The sequence below is a fragment of the Drosophila erecta genome, unplaced genomic scaffold (genome assembly GCF_003286155.1).
Source record: "Drosophila erecta strain 14021-0224.00,06,07 unplaced genomic scaffold, DereRS2 tig00000000-arrow-pilon, whole genome shotgun sequence".
NCBI lineage: Eukaryota > Metazoa > Arthropoda > Insecta > Diptera > Drosophilidae > Drosophila > Drosophila erecta.
The window spans coordinates 21,753,676-21,774,316 of record NW_020825194.1 but is presented as its reverse complement, the minus strand read 5'-3'; the positions used below and the strand labels follow the sequence as shown (position 1 = coordinate 21,774,316).

At 47.9% G+C, this 20,641-nt stretch overlaps 6 protein-coding genes across 7 annotated transcripts in view; 2 read left to right on the top strand and 4 right to left on the bottom strand.

Annotated features, from left to right (window-relative positions):
- Window positions 1-185: 185 nt before the first annotated feature.
- LOC6553902 (glutamyl-tRNA(Gln) amidotransferase subunit A, mitochondrial) lies at window positions 186-2,874 on the top strand. The gene is made up of 4 exons (XM_001979539.3): window positions 186-338; window positions 392-639; window positions 700-942; window positions 1,842-2,874. The coding sequence occupies exons 1-4, from the start codon at window positions 306-308 to the stop codon at window positions 2,842-2,844; spliced, it is 1,527 nt and encodes a 508-aa protein (XP_001979575.1). The 5' UTR covers window positions 186-305; the 3' UTR covers window positions 2,845-2,874.
- Window positions 1,035-1,730, bottom strand: LOC6553903 (NADH dehydrogenase [ubiquinone] 1 beta subcomplex subunit 11, mitochondrial). Its single transcript, XM_001979540.3, has one exon. It carries the CDS (start codon window positions 1,606-1,608, stop codon window positions 1,156-1,158), a length of 453 nt encoding a protein of 150 aa, XP_001979576.1. The 5' UTR covers window positions 1,609-1,730; the 3' UTR covers window positions 1,035-1,155.
- LOC6554067 lies at window positions 2,845-4,168 on the bottom strand. The gene is made up of 3 exons (XM_001979541.3): window positions 3,815-4,168; window positions 3,213-3,761; window positions 2,845-3,143 (listed from the first exon to the last, which is right to left on the bottom strand). The coding sequence occupies exons 1-3, from the start codon at window positions 3,971-3,973 to the stop codon at window positions 2,916-2,918; spliced, it is 936 nt and encodes a 311-aa protein (XP_001979577.1). The 5' UTR covers window positions 3,974-4,168; the 3' UTR covers window positions 2,845-2,915.
- A 119-nt stretch (window positions 4,169-4,287) lies between these two features.
- Window positions 4,288-5,058, bottom strand: LOC6554068 (UPF0488 protein CG14286). The gene has a single exon (XM_001979542.3). It carries the CDS (start codon window positions 4,965-4,967, stop codon window positions 4,365-4,367), a length of 603 nt encoding a protein of 200 aa, XP_001979578.1. The 5' UTR covers window positions 4,968-5,058; the 3' UTR covers window positions 4,288-4,364.
- LOC6554069 (WD repeat-containing protein 91) lies at window positions 5,054-6,564 on the top strand. The gene is made up of 3 exons (XM_001979543.3): window positions 5,054-5,412; window positions 5,467-5,607; window positions 5,670-6,564. The coding sequence occupies exons 1-3, from the start codon at window positions 5,169-5,171 to the stop codon at window positions 6,263-6,265; spliced, it is 981 nt and encodes a 326-aa protein (XP_001979579.1). The 5' UTR covers window positions 5,054-5,168; the 3' UTR covers window positions 6,266-6,564.
- Window positions 6,565-6,734: 170 nt separating this feature from the next.
- LOC6554070 overlaps window positions 6,735-20,641 on the bottom strand; it is a 38,271-nt gene continuing 24,364 nt past the window's right edge. Inside the window, exons 2-6 of one of the 2 annotated variants that reach the window (XM_001979544.3) lie at window positions 20,148-20,515; window positions 17,146-17,477; window positions 15,615-15,890; window positions 10,654-13,343; window positions 6,735-8,243 (exon numbers count right to left, since the gene is read on the bottom strand). In XM_001979544.3, coding sequence (XP_001979580.1) covers window positions 7,156-8,243; window positions 10,654-13,343; window positions 15,615-15,890; window positions 17,146-17,477; window positions 20,148-20,515 — 4,754 coding nt within the window. In that variant the 3' untranslated portion in view covers window positions 6,735-7,155. Of the gene's footprint in view, window positions 8,244-10,653; window positions 13,344-15,614; window positions 15,891-16,274; window positions 16,401-17,145; window positions 17,478-20,147; window positions 20,516-20,641 lie in introns of those variants that run through there. The other variant, XM_026978546.1, reaches the window with a different exon arrangement.

Genomic DNA, 20,641 nt, shown 5'->3' with positions numbered 1-20,641 from the left:
ACATTGATATTAAAAACCAGATACTTTAGGTCCCATAAAAAGAAGTATAACCAAATATTAATGAAGTGGATTCTAAAAAAAATTAATGGTTTATATATTAACTTTTTAAAATATTTTTAATTTTTGTTTTCAATCCTTCAAGTTACTCCCGTGAGCTTTGGTGTGACCAGATATTCTTTGCCCAAAAAACAAAAATACCAGATAAGTTTGCCATTCATGAAACTTGAATTTATTTGTTATGATTTCATCCGCGGATTGCTCTCTGAAAATTGGGATAGAATAAAGCTGCTCTCAAACTGAATATAATGCGGCGTCACTTACAGTGGAGCATTAAGCAGGTGAGTTCATTCATCATCCTACCAAACAACTTTTAATCCAGAATACTTAACAGCTAACAGCCAGTTATTCGGATGGTCAGCTGTCTCCTCGCCGGGTGACTGAAGAAGCTCTTCAAGATGCCCTTAGGTGGAAGACCCTGAATGCCTTTGTGCGCCTTACACCCGAACAGGCGGCCAAGCAGGCCCAGGAATCGGAGCAGCGCTATAAGCAAGGGCAACCGACTAGTGATATTGATGGAGTCACCATTGCCATCAAGGATAACTTTTGCACCAAAGATGTTCACACCACCTGTGCTTCAAGGTAGGAGTCCATAGGAACCCAGCATCACAGCAATTTGATCCTTGTTGTACTCGCTGTCAGGATGCTCCAAGACTTTGTGCCACCATACGATGCAACTGTGTGCTCCAGACTTAAACAAGCCGGTGCTGTAGTCCTGGGCAAGACCAATATGGATCAGTTTGCAATGGGCGCCGGCACTGTGGACTCCCTTTACGGACCGACTAAGAACATCTGGAGCGAAGACTTCGACAAGGATCGCTGGCGCATCGCGGGCGGCAGTTCCGGAGGATCTGCGTCCGCCGTGGCCGCGGGTCTTTGTTATGCGTGAGTATAGCTTGTTTATGTTTTGAACACCTAACCTCAAACTCGATGGCAGAAAAAGTAGCATATTTGATCAAAATTAATCACCAGAGGGCTAAAAGGCAGCTGTGTCCACGCCGAGACTTGCAGATTTATTAACGGATTATGAGCGGACTCGCACTGACCGCACTTCGCATTCGCATTACATAACAGACTAAGTTTAGGGGCACTAAATGTTTAGATGATGATCTCGGTGTCGCCCAGATCCTCGTCCGAGGGCAGTGTAATGCTGGCGGGGTCCACGTAGTTGGGGCTGACCAGATCCACGCCGGCCTGCTCGCGGCGACGAAGCTCCAAAAAGCCCTCACGCTGGGCCCAGTCGCGGAACTGAGTGTCGGGCAGGTAGGCCCAGTAGAAGGTGCCCCACACCAAGCACAATGTCACCGTGACGAAGAACGTCGACTTGGTGGCCTTGCGATCCTCCGCCTGGTCCTTGTAGTCGAATCCGTAGCTCTGCCAGTTCTTTGGACTCGGATTGGCGAAATCCTCCGTCGTAAGAGAAGTGGGTGCCGTGATGGTCTCATCCTTCTTCGGGGACGTGTTGATTGCCCGTACCACTGCCGCCTGGTTAGCCACCAGGGAACGCTGTAGCGCCACGGCGCGGTTGGTCAGACGGAACAGCGCAGACATCGCGTTGGGGAAGAAATTTTACTCGCAAATTTCGTAAATAATCGAGTTTTTCCTTGATCGCTCGATTTCTGACAGCTGCGCAGTGTGAACGTTTGCTGCAATTTGTCAGCTGGGCGTGAGGATAGCCACTCGATGTAGTATTTTCTCGGTATTTTACTTCGAACCGTCTTTATTTGAATTTCTATAAACTTTTCTGTAAATAAATATTATTTAAATTACTTCTTATATTACAGAGCAATTGGATCGGACACGGGCGGCTCCACCCGAAACCCGGCCTCATACTGCGGCGTAGTGGGCCTAAAACCCACTTACGGCCTCGTCTCCCGCCACGGACTCATCCCGCTGGTCAATTCCATGGACGTGCCCGGCATTTTCGCCCGCTCCGTCAGCGATTGCGTAGCGGTACTGAATACAGTAGCAGGACAGGATCAACTGGACTCTACAACCATCAGGAAGCCTTTCACCAGGCTGAATCTTCCGGAAGTCGGGCAAATTGACCTGAGCACTGTGCGCATAGGAATACCAAAGGAGTACCATTGCCACGGTCTTTCCGCCGAAGTTCTGGAAACGTGGTCTAAGGTGGCCGATCTCCTGGAGTGTAGCGGTGCCTCCGTCAGACAGGTTTCCTTGCCCAATACGGCATCAAGTATATTCGTGTACTCCATTCTTAATCAGTGCGAGGTGGCCAGCAACATGGCAAGGTACGATGGAATCGAGTACGGCCATCGGGCATCAAACGAGCGCAGCACGGAGCAGTTGTATGCCCTTTCCAGGGCTGAGGGATTCAACGAGGTGGTAAAGACACGCATTCTTACGGGAAACTTTCTGCTGCTGAAAAAGAACTACGACCACTACTTTGAGAAGGCTTTGCGGGTGCGCCGCCTTATTGCGGAGGACTTTGCTAAAGTGTTTGATTCTTCGGCCCAAGAGGAACGCGTGGACATCCTACTCACACCGACAACTCTTACGGAGGCTCCGCTGTACAAGGACTTCGCCTCCCTGACCAACAGGGATCAGTGTGCCGTTCAAGACTTTTGCACTCAGCCAGCCAACATGGCTGGAATTCCAGCCGTGTCTATACCGATTCGTCTGTCCCGGGCAGGATTGCCCTTGAGCCTTCAGCTGATGAGCAACAGCCTCAACGAGCAGTTACTGCTCACTGTGGCACGATGGATAGAGGCGCAGGTGGAATTCGACAGCCTGGAGCACACCCAAGAGTATAAGGCCAGTTTATAAAGCTTTAAATAAATTCTGTTTAATTGTTAAGCGGGTTTCCCATTCTCTGAGACGAAAAGATGTCCACAAAACTATACGAACTTCGCACTACGAATATATCCGTCGCTGCTTGCTATGTATACCGTGTTGTTGGCTCCACAGCATATGCTGTTTACACAGCTACCCACTTCAACCTCGCCCAGGGCTTTTGGCTTTCCTGCTCCCAGATCGGTCCATCCCTTAACTTTTTTGTCATAGCCGCCGGAGTACAAGTAGGCATCATTCCCGCAAAGGGCGTTTACGATCCACTCATGACAGTCCTAGAATTAGATCAAAGTCGTATATTGCATCTACTACGTATATTGGATCTACTTATACAGGAAACTCACCGGCAATTGCCAAATTTGAGAGAACTGTTGCTGCGAAAGGTTGTTCACAAGTTGCAAACCCATCCCAGACCGATCGGGAAAGGCCAGATAGCTACGCTTGCCATCTACCAATGGCCCAAGAAGAAGGAGCGGCGACTTACCTGGAATCACCGCCTTATTGCTGTACTTTCCGGACTTGCCCTCCGCCACCTGGGACACCACCACGTCCAGGTCGCGAACAGTGTAAATGAGATTCTGCTCGCCGGCCAGTGACTTGACCTCCTCCACCAGGCTGTACTTGAAAAGCATGCGATCGTTGGTCCAAGTGGTCACCACACCCTTGTCATCGCCCGTGTAAAGCACGGATCCGTCGCAGTACATGGCCTGGATGGCGTCGTCGCAGCGGAATAGCTCCTGCACTGACTCGTCTCCATAGGGCGGCAGCATGAAGTGGACCTGACCATCACAGCTACTCGAGTAGACCTTTCCGTGCTGATTGATGGCCATGCAGTAAATGTACGCCTCGTGAGCGTTCACAGAGGCCAATAGTTGCAGTTCTGGAGACCAGATCTGCAGGGGAACATTAGCTGAGGAAGGAATCGAGGAAACCGGTTGATACCCACTCGTATTTTACCGTCGGCGCCTCCGGAGAACAGCTGTCCATCGAAGTACGCCACGCAGGTGGCGTCCCCTTCATGTCCCTCGGAGGACGTGTGCTCGATGCGGGCGTTGTTGGCCATTTGCTGTTTCGAATCGGACTGAGTACATCCCTTCTCATCCATGGTCTTTTGACTTCATCAATGTACGTAAATATAGCATGGAAATACTCTCTGCAAATCTATAAATAAAACCTATAAACACACTGGGCGCTAAAAATAAGTCCTCACTTATCTTCCTTTAAAGATACTTCTTTAAATGCGGCAAATATAAAATAATAACTTAGATCATGGCTTTTCAATAGTAAAACTAAATCAATTATCAAGTGTAAATTATTATTAAATATAACAATTGCGAATTCAGCCTTAAAGGCTGAAATTGTTGATAGTTTTGAATCGCCGTACATTTATGCCTTAACGTAATTATTTAATATTGAAAATATCTTCATATAAACCTTTTTATTTGAATAAAGAGTAGGAATTAGAAAACTAACATCATTCAGGCTAATGTGATTCATTACTTATTCAAGTTCAGACCGCTGAAACTAATGTCGTTGGCCGAATCCTCCGCGATGGTGAAGTTAAACTTGAAAGGGCTTCCGGGTTCAACTGGTTGAATGCTGCTTGGATTAAAGTCGTTGGCTGGATGAGGCTCGTTTGAATTGGTGTCTTCGGCGGGAGAGGGAAAGTTGAAGCGGAAGTCCTTTCCGGATGTTAAAAGTGCCGACTTCTTCACGAAGCTAGACTTTTTGGATGCTTCAGCCGTAGGTGTGAATTTGATTTGCCGGGAGGCTAGAAGCATTTTCTGCTCCTCCTGCTGCATCTTCGCTCGGTAGTCGCCCAGGGCTAGCTTCATCACCTGCCGCTTCCTGATGAGCGGCGCCGTTGAGCTGGTCAGGACCTTTATGTTCTTGGCGGTATCTTCGGCCACTTTCTGGGCCAGTTTTCCGCTTTCAAGGGCGGTTTGCAACTGCTGCACACACCAGCAGAGCTCCACTTCAAACTGGGTGACGAGGTCCGCGTCGATTGGAGGAGGTTCCGCCACTGGCGTGGGTTTCTTGATTGCTCCCTGGATTGGCGGTGGCTTATTAATCGATTTGGCGGTTCGTCGTTTGTGCATGGCTAAAAACTTAAATGTTTACAAAATGTGCTCTTGGACAGTTAGAGATGGACAAAAAAGCTGTGCCTCTCGATATTTTCCTGACAGCGAAGTCTCTAGTCTGGCAACTCTGTGCCACCAGCTGATCGTCTTCTTCTTGCATCTAACTTTATTGTGAAACTTTTGCAAAAACTAATAAGTTATTAAATAAAGAGTCCAACAATGGCACAAGTCGCTTTTCTAGACAACCTGCTTAGGGAATACCTAGTTTTTCGAGGTTTCTCCAGCACCTTGAAGGCCCTCGACGTGGAGCAGCGTACTGAAAAGGACCAGCACTTCCGTGCGGAACGAATTCTGGAGCAATTCAACAATGCAGTGCAAACGTCCGACCTTCAGGCTCTCAGGAGTTTGTGGTTTCACCTGGACAACAACATATTTTCCAAGCTGGAGCACACCTACGCCGTCGGTAAGTTCATTTTTCCAACACAATCGCCTTTAGTTATGATTATTAAACATTCAGCGGTCAAGAAACTGGAAAACAGCCTCCTTAAATACTACCTGGTGACCGCCTACAGCAGCAATCGCCCTGAGAAGGTGTCCGAGTTCTTTAACAAGTTGGCAGGTGATCTGCAGCAGCAAAGCGAGTGGAAGGATTGGTTCTGTAAATTTCGCTTAATGATTCCACGGGCCATTACCATTTCAATAACCTCTGAATCACTTCAGACTTTCCCTTCTGCAAGAACGCCGAGGAGTCGCCAACCTTTGCCCTATTCTTCACTAAACAATGGCAGGATACGTTGCTTTTATCGCTGCGTAACTTCCTGACAACCGTATACCAGTGCCTGCCGCAGCCCACATTCGTGCGTGCGGAGCAAGAAGCTGCCCACATGCAGCGGCTTAGCGAAGACAACGCAGGACTACGCACCCGACTACTCAATTTGCAGCAAGAGCTACACCAGATGACCCAGCAGCAATCAGGAACTGTGGCCGCTGGAGCAAGCGGAAGTTCTTTCGGCGGCGGGACCGATAATGGAGCCCGCCGACGCAGCGTATATCGCCAGCAGCAGAGCCTGAGCGACATTCTGCCCTTCGACATCAGTCCTCCCGGACACATAGTCGACGATTTCTGCATCATTGCCTCCGAGGCAAATAGCGTGAGCCAGGCCAGTGACGCACAGGCACGAAGCCTCAAGCAGTTAATCCGTAACATCGGATCGGGCAGCTCGCCTGTGATGGGCCGCAAGGATCAGACAGCCAGTTCCTTAGGCGAAAAGTCTACCAAACGCAGGTCCGGCAGCGTGGGACGCAGTTGGATTTAGGAACCTACACAGGTAACTATACAATTAAATTATTTTTCCAAAAGGTTATCCTCTCGATTAGTAATATAAAAGCGGCGATATCAAAATGTACCATTTTAGTTTTTAAATTAGTTAATTCTTAGGCATTCCACATATATTAAACATTTATGTCTACCGCTATACAATAGAAATTCTAAAACTGAATCATAAACGCTGAATACCCAAATATTTTATGATCATAGATTTACATATACACTAACCAGAAATATAAAAGAAATTTGAATAAATTGTATTCACATTTGTGCATGTTTATTAAAGTATCTGTGGATGATTTCTTCACAAACTAAATTCCTGTTTTAAGGGAGAATAAAAGGCAAAAAACTAGTTATCTAGATAAGGCAAACAACTATTTCTTTAGGAACTTCTTTAAGTTCCTTAACTTCTCAAATTGTACAGACAAATAAACACCCCAAATAAGATATGCCAAAAGTTTTCAAGTGTTATCTAATGATTTCTTTTACTCAATAAGCGATTCTCATCAGTTCGTAGACGTACAAGGGTACTACAAAACAAAGAGCAATGCGTGTAGCGTAATACATAATTGCAATAAATAACGTAAAATTACAAATAAATATATTGTAGGTGTATAGACGATTCGAATTCGTGTATAAAACATCTCCGTTTATACAAGCAGCACAATTTAAAAAATACAGTTTATTGTATAAAGGTGTTGTGTATATATAGTGATATATGTATATGTTGCATAAAGTAGCATCGCTTCTGACTCGTTTCCGTCCGTCAATAAATGCAGTTTCGGCTTGGCTACGGAAGGAAATTGCTCATCTGATTATGGGTATCTTTTCTTATGGAATATGTATTATAGCTGGCTACAGCAGTGGGTTAGACCCACTCTACAACGCCGTTTCAAAGGAGGGCAGCGGAGGATTCGCCACCGGAGCTGCCACGTACTTATTGCCGCCTTCGGTGCTAGCACCTCCAGCTGCTCCATTTGACTTGGCAAAGCTGGGCTTCAGCTCCCCTCGCATGAAGTTGTTCTCCTCGGTTTGCAAAAAGAAGTTCCGCTTCAAGTCGAAGCTGGAGGGCACGTTCTCGCCCGCCTCTGAACTGGCTCGCGATCCTCCGCTGGTGTTGGACTGATCCTCCTCGCTATTCGCCTCCGGAATCGTGGTGGACATGATGTCAGTTCGCGGGGGTGCCGCCGCTGCAGCCACCATGTTTACGGGACCTCGCATCTTTGGAGCAAAGGTCTTAGATGGCGACCCAAACTGACCTTGCCGCAGCATCCTCCGGTTGGCGAAAGTCTTGGGGGAGCCGCTCAAGTCTAGGAGCTTCAGGCTGGTGTTGATCGTTGGCTTGCTTCCAGCTGATGCTACTTTCTGTCCAGCCCCGCTGGGTTTTAAAACGGGCGGCGTTGCGGTGGCTTGGGTTGGCTTCTTCAGAAGCTCCACGGCGGACACCTTCCTCTGAACCGGACTCGCCTTGGCGGACTTGGCCAGCAGCAGCTTCTTAAAGTCCATTAGCGTGGTCTTGCTTTGGCCAATGCGATCGGCACAGGTATTGAGGCGTTCGGGTGCGTCATCGCTCCAGTTGCGGGATGGCTGCTTCATGGGGGGAAGTTGTGTGTTCTCCGGATCTCGTTCTCCTTCTCCGGTTCTCGTGGGCGTGGAGGTGATGAATGCTCCTGCGCGATTTCTTGGCACAATTGGCGATATGTTGCTCCTGTTGCCTTCCGCTGCCGTTGATGCAGCTGCAGCCACTGGGCGTGGCAGTCGGTCGGCCCGTCGTATGGGCGTGGCGTAGAGGTCATCCCGGCAGATCACGTTGCCAGGGGGCTGTGGCCTTGGCTGGCTGCGGCGATTCTGCAGTGTCCAGTAGATAGGTGCACTGCGCTGGAAGGGCGTGGCATTCGCTTCTTCCTCTGGCTGGGTGCTCGGTGCTGGCTGCACTTGCTCATAGATATTAGAGAAACGTTGATACCCTGCGGATAGAAGAATGATTGCGCGGATTAGACTTTAGTCTCTTTTCTGTACCCAATATTCCTTTTGAGATTAGTAAGCGGTTTCAAGTGCAGATCGTTAGGGCTATCAAATATAACAAGCGTTCAGGGCAAGCGGTTCCATACGTACCTGGGTGTTTCGGATGACATTACCTCGGAGTCCCAATCCCAAATCCCAATGAACTGAGCGAATATTTACAAATGCCGAATATTGGTGCATGGGTGCTGGATGAAAATTTGCGAGTGTGGTGTTGGATGCTTAAATGCTTTTGGGTGGGATGGTTCGACTGTAAGTATGGGGGTTCCTTTACCGCGAACCAAATGCCAATGATAATGTCAATGCCGAATTTTCGTTTGTTTTCATTTTATTCTCGTTTTTAAACATTACTTACGATCGGTGGTAAATTGGATTTCGTTTATGGAATGTGGTTGAACTTAGCCAAGAACTTAACTTGTTTAGGCCATGTGCTAATCTTTCAGCTACTCGTGCAACTATTACTGATCATTCGTTAGTCGGACGGGGTGTGCAAAAAACTACTACTACTCTATAACATATACAAACACACAAGCAATTTTGTTAGGAAAATGCAATAGAAGTCTTTTGCACGACTCACGGTCCGTATAATTTGGAAAATGAGTAGGAAATGCGAAATTAAAAACTCGAAAAATTAGCATCATAGTCGTGGAACTTAAACTTATGTATTAAACGTTGTAGTTGAGTATTATGTGGATGTACAAGACGTGAACGGTGCAAAAAACTTTACAAAATGTACAATAATCATGTGTTGGTTTATGTTAATTATAATTAGTTACACACATACTTATGAGTAAACAATTAACATGTATTATTCAGTAATTCTAATGTTAAGAACACACATAACTAATTAATCGAGCATAATTCGGCGGAAAAAAATTAAAAACGAAAGGCAGTAATACTTTGTTTATACACACGCTTGGATTTAAAAATACTTTGTGAGTATGAATACGTTTAGTATATATGTATCTATTTCAGTTCTGTATAAAGGCTTTGGAGTGCAAACTGTATAAACAGCGCAGGTTATTAAGTCTCGAAAGCCAGCTGGTTTATAGGTAAGTGTAAGAGGCATGTGTGGATTTCAGGGAAATTATCTTTAAAAGAGGAGCACAGCTTGGAGCATATCAAGTGTGAACATTGAACCCCAGAACAGAACCCCGTACAGACCAGACCCCCATCTTGGCCCATTGAACACGCACAGGTCTGGCCAAGTGCATGCAACTTTAATGAGGCCCACACACTACACACTACATGGGTGGCTCAAGAGTCCGGCGCTCCTTTGAGCCGTGCCAATCTCGGCAATTAGGGTTTTGTGTAGGTGGTGTCGAGCAGGACGGGCTAACTACCATATCTCTGTAACCTCGAATTTCTGTAAAATGCGCTGGCGACGGTTGCCGTTCTCGTCGCTGGGCAGGATGATTTTAAACGGGCGCAGCAGCACACTGTCCACAAAGGACTTGTGGTACTTTTGGGCCGGCAGGGACTGGGACAGAGGCGGGGCCAACTCCTCCTCGTCCTCCTCTGATTCGGAATCTGAGGAGTTTGAGGCGTTTATGTCTGGCCTTTGTTCAGGCGAAGCTACGGCCAACAGGGCGGGTGAGTCATCGAAGTTCTCGAGCGACTTGTTCTTCAGATAGGAGGAATCGTTACCCGTGGTTAGCGACAGCGAGAACTCGTCCACCAGGCGCTCAAAGGACTTGGCTATCCGCCGCTCGCCGCCAGGTGAGTGGCTGGCGGTGGGCAGGTGGTTGCTCAGGTTGCGCAGCCTAAGGGAACTTGTTGCGTGCTGCTGCTGCACGGAACTTAGGGGCATTGCACCCGAACTAGGTGCTCTCTCGGAGCCGAAGGACACGGAGAGATTCTCCTTGTTCATCTCCAGTTTGAGCTCATCGTTGGCCAGCCGGTAGCTGTTGTTCCGCTTGAGGGCGGTGCGCGGCTGGACGGGATTGCCAGCGACGGAAAAGTGCAGCGCAATTGGGTCAATCGATAGGGGCTTGGTGGGGTGTTTGTCGTTAACTTTCGCCCTCGGCGGAAGGGGTGGTCCGTGCTCCCCCATTTTAAACGCATCCCCCAGGGTGGTAGTTTCCATTTCAACAACCCTCACTTTCGACTCGCCATCTTTGGGGTTCTGATTTGGATGCTGGGGCTGATGCTCCCTTACACTTGATATGCTGCCCGCTGACTTGGTGGCTATGTGGTGATTAAGGGTGCTCTTGGCAGACGTTTCAGTGGTGGCAGTGTTATTTACAAGGAAACCGGATGCAGATAAGGATACGGATTCGGATTCGGATTGAGATTTAGTTGTGGGTAAGCAAGAGGAGGGGCGGCTGCTGGCTGACGGGAGCCGCTCTGGCTTACCTTCTTCACCGGAGTGACCCGATGCCGATGAGGAGGAACTGGTGGCTGTGGAGCCCGTCGAGGAATTGGACTTGCCCGACGGCGATGGCATCATCAGATTGGCCACGGGAGCGGCAATGGTCTCGTAGAAGGGATTCGTACGGTTGGCCAGGAGTTGTTTCTGGTCCTGATAGCTGGTTGCCTGGTAGGTGGCCATTTCGCTGACGTTCCTGCTGAGCGGGGATTTGGCCACAATGGGCCTAACGTTGGCCACCTTGCGATTGCCAGAGATTAGTCCGCCGCTGGTGAGCAGGAGGAGCTTGGCGCTCTTGGTGCTGCCGATGGCTCCTGATGATCCTGAATCCTGGGACGATGCTGCTGCCGCCGCTGCACTTTCAGCACTGTGGAGCGCACTTTCGGTTTCCTTTACGTACGGCCCAGGTGCGAAGGTGGTGTGTGCACCCTTGCGCCGCTTCAGACTGTCGGAGTCGTAGACCAATTTCCCCTCGGCGTTCGGGCGCAGTCGACGATTCGCCACCGATGCGAGCGGCTTCTCTTCGCTCAGTTCGCCGATTTCCGCGTACATGGGCACACCATCTCCCACCCCCTGCGTCCTGCGGCCGAGGGGTAGTGGTGGTGGCTGGGACGTCGCAGCTGCCGGCTCGACGGGCAGCTGTTGTTGTGCGCAGGACTCGCTCTCCGCTGGAGGAGAGGATCTCGACGAGACCGCGTGCCGACGCAAGTGCTGAGGCAGCTCGTTCAGGGAAACGTACTCGGAAACGGCAGACGGCGACGGTTCAACCCTCTTGGAAACTATGTCATTGGAATAGTATATGCCCATTCCCGTGTTACGTCGTCCGATGTGCTTGTTGTTGTTGTTATTGTTGCTGATGTCTGCTATGGTGACGTACTCGCCGGCCAAATCGTAAAGCTCATCGTCATTCACGGCACTCGCGTTGGCGGGCTTCGGTTGGATTTGATTCTTGGCCGGAGAGCTTTTGCCCGGAACCAGTTTCACCCTCAGTTTCTCGAACATCCCGCTCAGCGCTTTCGTGGGCGTCTGCTTCAGTTCGTTGAGGTTGTGGTCCTTGCTGTTCGTGGGCGTCTTTTGCTCCGCCTCATCCTCGTCCTGCTCCTCGTGGTCCACCTCGATGGTGAGGCTGGTGAGCGTGCGATTCGGATCATTGGCCTGGTGCTCATCGTCGTCACTGGTGGTGGGCGTGATGATGCACATGGAGGGTATTCTCTTCGAGCTGATGGCCGTCTTCTGCTTGATCCGCTCAATGCGCTCCACGCCCTCCAGATCGGAGCTCTCGGAGAACTCCAGCTGCTGCTGCTGATCCTGCTCCTGTTGGCCATCCTTCTCCGACACTTCAGTGCCTCCCTTGGTTGGCGACATCTTAACATTCCTCTTGATGGTTCCCGTGCGCTCCAGGGTGCTTCCAATGGTACTGCTGCTGTAACTCCTCTCCAGCGTGCTGCTGCTGGCACTGGTGCTCTGGCTCCGGCTCTGACCACTGTGCTTGCCCAACGAGCTACTCCGCTCGGGCACATCCGGCCCAGAGGCGGCGCCACTCATTAGAGCTGTGCACACAGTGCCCGCCGAGCTCGTTGTCGTGGAGGTGGATCCCCTGCCAAACAGCTCATACTCGCTCTCCGCATTGAGTACTGTTTGATTGGACTGGCTACCGAAGGAGTAGCTGCTGGTGTGCAGGCTCGTCTGGAGCGGAGTTCCGGGCATCGCTGAGGGCTCCTCTTCCTTCAGCGTTCGAAGTCCGCTGTCCATGTGGAAGGATGTGTAGTAGCCCTCTGTGTCGCAGCTGTAAGCGGAACTCGTCTCATCGTCTAGGTGACCAGGATAGGCACCTGTCTCCGCCTGAAGTTCCGGGGTGGCAGTGCCCTCACTGGTCACACTGCTGGAGGCGGAGGTGTTCAGGAATCTCCTTCTGCTCAGCATGGAGGATGGTGGACCACTGCCCGCTCCTCCTGGCTGAAAACTGGACACATTTAACGATGTACTCGAGGCACTCGACTTCGGCTGCATGGTGATCTCGCTGCCAATGGAGGCGCGTCCCGATTCCGAGCTGGCACTCCAGTTGCCGCTCGAGGAATGCGGCTGCTCCTCCTTGCCAGCCAGGGCATGGAGGCCGTTTCGCCTTTGCCTGTTCAGAGTGGCTGTTTCCCGCATCTTCACGTGGGCCGCTGCCATCGGTCCGGATGACAGTTGCAGTCTGCCCCTGAGCTGGCCACTGCTGGACACACTAATGCTCTTCTCCGAGGAGGAATACGAAGGCTTTCGTTCGTGCGAAAACCGAGATTCACTCTTCTGGGCCACCAGATGATGCACCACGCACTCGTCGTCGATGTCGCGCTTGGAGCTCTCGCCCGCCGGCGATCCATGATGGCTGTCCGCCTTCTCCGCGGAACTGTTCTGGGAGCTGCAGCCGCTGGTGTCCAACTGGTCGCCCAGTTCGCCGGTGCGCTGCATGAACTTGAAGCGGTTGCGACCCCACTGCTTCAGGGAGTTCAGCCGGGTGAGGGTGCTCTTTCCCTTGTCGTAGGGCAAGGCAGCAGATTCCTTTTTTAAGATGTCGCTGGACTTGCTGCGTCCGAACTTCTTGGACTTCTTGGCATCCGACGAGGAGGCCTCCGCCTGGTGAGCTGGGGCCACCGGAGAGGTGGCATTCGAGGCATTCTTGGACTCCCCATTGCTGTTTACATGGTGGAATTATTTGTGGGGTTTTTGTTTGTTCGTTTGTGCAAATATGTATTGTGTTTAGGAGAGAACATAAAAGAGAAAATATGTTTGGTATTTGGTTAGCATTTTTGGTAATGATGGATGGACATGTGCGAGATGAAGAGATGAAGAGGGGCGGAGCGATAGAGACAGAGAGAAAGAGTGAGTAGTACAGATTTGCCTTCCTCGTGAAAATTATTGTGAGCAATTTTCAGACATGATGTTTGATTTCGACTTTGATTTGGGTTTAAATTTATGGTTCTGGTTAATTTCACGCACGCACACACAGATGCAAAATACACAACGTGCCTGGGGGGAAGAACAACAACAACACGCTGAAAATTAATTAATGGCGCAGTTCAAAGTTTAATTTTCCCAAATACATTTATATTTTTGTATTTTCATTTTCCCCACGCTGCTGCGGCTGTTCAGTGGATTATTAAAGGCGATTACAACATCTAAGTTTTCGAGTGGGTAAATTCTCCCGGATTTCTTCCCCCACAAAAAGTGTGGCATGCTGGGAGCGATCGGGAGGTGGAGAGGCACTATATTGGCGATAAGATTCTGGGCCAGCAAGCAGCTTGAATCGGGGGATCTCACAGATTTCAGGAGGGGCGGGTGCCCAAAGTGCAGTCATTGCTAAAACATTTCCACTGTATCTCAGTAAACAGAAAGAAAATCCTTTGGACTTTGGGAATGGGAGTAACTTATATGAATTGAAAGTTTGTGCTGAACACATTGACATTTGATCTTCAGAGGTATCTTGACATTTCCATCTACTTATACTGCACTTTTATATGGAGCATTTCTCTCTGTGCGCAAACAGAAATAAACAATCACGAAATGCACTTACAGTTTGGCAGCCACTGGACAGGGCTCAACGTTTTCGCTGTGCTCCGCTTTTTCGACTGCTGATCGCACAGATATCGAACAGCATTGACATAATGGGGCACCCATACATATATGTAGTGAGTGTGTGTCTGAGTTGGGGTTTCAAGTTGCACATATACTTTATAGTATGTAGAACGCAGTCAAATGGAATGACGCCGTCGCCGAGTTGGGGACTAAGTTTGAGTTGGAGTTGGTGGGCAGACGCCAACCGAAAGTCGGGCCAACAAAACAAAATAAGATTTATGAAACTTTTAGCAAAAGGCGTCGTGTGTGCCATTTGAAAAGCACAGGAAAAGCAGAAAAGCAGTGAGCCCAAGTAAAAAACATTTCGAATGCGGCATTTGTTGCTGGTGTTGCTGGGGGCCACGGTTTGCTTTTGGGTCTTGGCAGAGCAAATCCTACGGAACCAGCCTCTCGCATGATTTATGCTGATGATGCACCAGAAATGGCCGAGAGTGGGCCGACTGACTGACAGAATGTTGGCCCAAACAACCTAGAGTCGAGTGCTGCATGCTGCATGCTGCATGTTGCTGGCAACAAATGTTGCCGACGTGTGTGGGTGGTTCGCGACCAGGATAACAATGCGGGGGCGGCGAAAGGGTGGGTGTCTCGGATGGATCATGAAATGTGTGACTGTGTGTATGTGTGTGTTAAGGAAATATTTTTGTATTTTGTGGCTGCTGAAAATCGTTTAATTTGTTAGGCTGTTTTGCAAATTCGCTTTTGAAAATCATCCAAAAAGGCTTTAGTTTCCGCTGCCGAATCGGTTTCGAACTGAATTTCGCAAAAAAGGCGGCTGAAAATTTGAATTCGGCTAGAGTTTCTAATTACATAGAGCTAATAACACAATTTATTTACAATTTTCTTTGTACAACATTCAATTTTTTAGTTTTTAATCGTAATTTAGAGACATTCAGTTGGTGGCATGCAATTTGTGCTGCTAATTGGGTAAACAATATCTATACGCTAATAGTTAATGGCGCAAAAGTCCGATTTGTACACTCGGCCAGGCATTTGTTTAAACAATAAGAGGCGCAATTAAAGTACACGAAATTAGGCAAACGAAGAAAACTAAACAGCATAACAAATCGTTCAGCGAACTGGGCTGATCACAATAATCTCATAAGAAAATGCAATTGCGAATAAGTCGGATAATTCGAGTATATGGGGAGAATCTCTGGACAGATCCGCAAGGACCTATCCAGGATGTATGTACACATGGTTATACGAGTTTAGTATGGCCTTTGTACAGTTCGAGAGGCGAACGAAGGTGGGAAAGGAAGGAACAGGTGACACCTGTCCATGTAGGAGCACATATAGACAGATAGATCGGTAGATAGACACGATTACATACCCATTGGCCGCATCCTGGATTTCCTTCTGGTCGATTCCGGCTATCGTGTTCCGCCGCTTTCCGCGCACTTTCCGCGATCTTGACCTCCGGCTCACCGTCTGCACATTGTCGTCCAGGTTATTGCCCTCTGCCTGGCCGGCGTTCTCCGGCGATGTGCTGCTCGAGGATCCGGCGGTGGCACCACCCGCGTATCCTCCACTGGTGGACTTGCGCGCCGCACACATCCGCTGGAAGTGCTTTCCGCTGGTGTTCACCGAAATCACTTCGGCGGGGTATCTGTTGTGGGTGGGAGAATGTGGCGATCGTTTAGCAACTCTATTAATCATGCTTTGAAAATGGTATATGGTAGAGATTATGTGGGAGGAATTGCTTTGAGTTGGAATTTTCTCAAAAAGATAATTAGTTTTAACTGTAATGAATGACTATTATATATATTTCACTCAAGAGCGTTCCTCAAAAATATAAATTTAAGCAATTTATTTGAGCAATAAATTCGTATGTTATTTATGACTTCGTCGAATCTAATGACTTCCTTTGTTAATCCATTTACACAAAAAAATAGGATTTGAACTGCCTAAAATAAGTTATGAAATCATATCTTATTGAAAATTAATGTAATTTTTTTAATTGAACAAATGTTTCTGTATAAAAAGTATATACATATTTTTGCGTTATGCAAGCAATTACAGATGTTTTTCTGAGTGCCTGCAGATGTGGACTGATCGATCTGATGCCGGAATGGGAACCTCGCGCAGTTTGAAGTGCACTTTTGTGGTAATCCAAACAACAATTTGTTTACGCTTTAATACCAGCCAGCCAACCACATTTTTCGTGCTCCAAATCGGTGGAGCGTGAATACGGCTCGTATGTGGCTGCTCCATTTCGGAGTTTAAAAAGCCGAGCAAATGAGCCATGGCCAGTATGGATATGGAGATGGAAATCGTAGGAGGGGTGTGTTCATGGATCCAATGGATTGGGGGTGGGGAGTGGAGAGTGGTGCCGGGTCGGCGACACTTGCATAATGTGTGGCCGCATTGTAAATATTCATACGTAATTGAATTAATTTATTTAAGCATTTTTTGTTTCGACCGATGCGCTCGATGAGCAAACATCTCGTGCTCCAAACGCAGACAATTGAACGTTGAAAAAATGTATAGCACATACTATATACACGTACTATACAAGCCACGCTGTTAATAGCTATTCTTTTGTGTGCGTCATGAAACAGAAAACAAACAATACTTGCCGCGAAATTTGCATAAAAAACGAATTAAAATCGTGTTTGAAATTGGAAAAAAGAAAGACAATGTGCAGATCTTGTAAAACTGTACGTGAAGCACAGTAGACTTAAAACTGTTGCACGTTGAGTCTAGGAGAATAATTATTGGTAATTTTAAGAAACGCTACCTTAGATTATTTATTTATATATGCTTCCTTTTCTATGCTGATTTTCAAAGGAATGAATATAAATCAACATTGCATGACATTATTTAAATAGTGCACCTATTTGAATCACTTCAGAATTACTCACTTTAAGGCAATCTGCTTGGTCTGTTCCTCGGGTGAAGGCAAGCGATGGTTCAAAGGCACGTCTTTATTGATATCGTTCGGGATGAGGGCCTGCGTGTGGTGGTTGTGCCGGGAGCTGTCCGCCGGCTGGCTCAGATTCTGGGAGTAGAGGGCATCGACGGCGTCGGCGGAGAGGACGGACGGGGACAGGGCCGGGGTCAGGATGCCATTCTCGCCGATGGCCAGCGAGGTGCTCACCGAGGTGTCCACGTGATGCATGCAATCCGGTGTGACGGTGACATCACCCAGCGCCTCGCTGGACGTCCACTTCCGCAAATCCTCGATGGCAGCGGGCTGAAATGGATACAAAGAGCAAGGAAAGAGTTGAAACATCGCCATAATTAGGCAGTTGGCATGCAAAATTAATGTTTTATGATCCACGTATGTATGCTTCATGTTCCGGCGGACAGGTCCTTAATAAGCCGCACAAGAGAGCCGCCTGTCACGAATATCCCTTTATGGTAAATGTGCGCAAAGTAGCATTGTGCCGTGTATGCGCAGATATTCTCTATGCTTTCTGCAAACTGGGACAAGTCACGCGATTTTGAAATCACCCGAAAATGTGACACGCGTCCTACACTTTGTTACGAAAGCAAAAATCAATCAGATTAATTAAAAACAATAAAGGGAAACAACCTTTGCGGAGATGGTCGATGCCATAACAGCTTTGGTCTAGTTACACGTTAGTATTGGTATGCATTAGATTATTCGTTCCAAATTGGAACTGTCCAAACAGAGGATTCGAAAACACAAATCATTTTATTTTTACAAATATCAACAAGAAAGTAAACAATCTGGAAGTACAATTATTTAAATGGTTGTTTTTCTATTTGCTTTGCACAAGCATTCCCCACATTCGAATTGTGTGCTGGTCTTAAGTGAATTACGCTCATAAAAAATAGGGAAAAGCGCAATCGATTCATTTGATTTTCGATTTGGCTGCTTGAATCAATTGTAACAATTGAAAAAAAAAACAAAAAAAAAAAAAATTTTCATTGTCCCCCAACTCAGTAGTTTTTCATCCCCCTAAAATTCCAAAATAACACCCACCCACACCACGGAAAATCTACATAAAAAGACACTTGAGCTAGATTTCCAATGGCCAAAGTGAGGCAGTTTGGCCATAAAGAAATGCCTGAATCCGACAATGAGTCTGGGCTTGGCTCTTTCTTTCTTTCTTCAGGAGCTGCAGCCAAATTCTTTTCGCGGCTCTTTGCCCTCAATGGATGAAGCGGAGCAAATGTGTCCAACTTTTAACGATAAAGTATTTGCACATAAATGTCGAGCCGTATATAATAACGCAATTTAAGTGCCGTCAAGACGGCAAATACGGCAACAACAACGACAGCGAGAGTCGCCCAAATGGGCCATCTTTGAGATAGTGGCTGCCGTAACCAATAAACCGCAAAGCGCTAATGGCCAGGCCGTCGTCTTTGGAGCTGAACTCCTGTCTGGATCTCGCTGGGGGATCTGTTTGGAACCTCTTTGGGACCTCTTTTGGGGTGTATCGGAGCGGAAGACTGAGGCTAACTAACGTCAAACGCAATGCGAAAAGGATTAAAAGTCATTTTATTAAGAAGCAGTCGACAGAATGGAGCTAAAAGTCGATTGGAGCTGGCAAAAACAAAAATGAGAAAAAGGCAGGATAGTTGGCGACAGTCGACAGTCAACTGGGATTGACAACCGGCGCTGTTTTTGCCAAAACAAGTTTGGCAACCTATTGAACAGGGATCCAAGTTGTCGTCGTCGTCGCGGCGATTTTCTTGCTGCTGTAGTTGGTATTTTGCAGAGTTACTGTTCGTTGCCATTGGCATCATCGCCGTCTGCAGATATTGGCCATTGGCTGTTTGTCTTTGCACAGCTTATCTAATGGCCCGGCTAAAAGATAAACAAGAAACGACGGCGACGACGACGACGACAAAGAAGGATTCGGAGACCAAATGGGTCGACTGCAGAGCGCGTTAGCTCAAATTAACTGAAATTTTCTGATATCAGCGCAAAGAATTGGCGACGTGCTAGGCAAAATAAACGAAGAAAATCCCCGTAATACTTCAATCTTTTTTATCAATTCAAATTGCTCCAGACTAAATTGCTTCGTGGATACGGATAAGGATGAAAAGTATTTCTCTAATCCTTTCCTTTCAGTGGTTGTGAGACAGATACTTGGATTTAATATTAAATGCTTTTGGTGAGATTGGATGGCTTAAAACTGCATTGACTACCAAATAGGTTATTATTTTTTAGTGCCAAGACTGATTGCCATTTTAATATAGTTTCCCACTCCCTTACCTAATTAACCCAGCAATGTCTAATTAAGATACCCCAATTAAACTGCCAAGATTCAATGGATTTGCCCAGCCCAAGCGCAGACCGCAAATCTTCCTTCCCTAACGACTGCATCATAGAATGCCAAGCGGCGATGGCGTGGGTCGACAGTTGGGCAATTAAAACGAGTCAACTAACTCGAAATGATTTGCAGCGCCGTTGATGGAGTCATGCCATGAGCTGCTCCTCGTTGGCCATTAGCAAACTGCAGATAGGCGATGTTTGATGGAGTTGTGACCGAGGCGAGTGTGTGGTCTTTGTTCCAGTTCCCGTTCCCGATCCCGTTCTGCCCGTCATCATCATCAGCACCAAAGAGCCATGACAATGATTGGGTGGCCGTGCGGTCTATGTGGAGCAAATGGTTGGATGACAGTTGGCCGGCCAAAAGGGGGGTTTGGCATTAGCTTTCGGAGGCAAACCAGCTGGTGAATGGAAGGAAGTGCCAGCCGCACAGCCACACAGACCACACACATGAGGTCGTTGTAGTCTGATTTTTTTGGGGTGGTCGTTCCGTTCAACAAACGTATTATTTATGCATGAAGCATAACTGCGGATGGAGTACCTGCAGCCAGAAACCCGCCTCTAACGGTTACCAGTTACTGGGAAACCAGTTAACCCGGAAAAATGGTGGGTACTCACCAGTCGGATCTCGATCTCGGCATCGATGCGCGTGCGCAGCTTGCGGTTGGCATTGCCGAAGTCCGAGCCGCACAGCAGATGATCCTCCGAGTCCGCGGATCCATTTAATTGCAGGACTTCGTGATCGCTGGACAGAACCTCGCCGTTGAAGGAGATGGAGCGGGACGGTATCAGAGACTGTGAGTAGGCCAAGGAGGCGAGGGCGGACGCCGTGGCTCCGGTGGCCACCGGCAGTTCCTTCCCAGCCTCCGTGTAAAGCTGCCGGACACTCAGAGGCCTGGTTTCGCCGGTGAAGAGCTCATTCTGGAATGACTTGTCCGTCTCGAAGTGGATTTTGCGTTGTGCGAAGGTGAGCAGGTCGCTTTCAGCTGCAACAAATAAGAAAGCATTTGATTTAGAATTGGTGTGGTATAATCTAGTAATACATATATACTTGTATGTTAAAGGAAGTTACGTTTGAAATGTTATGAATTAAAACTAATTGCTAAAATCCA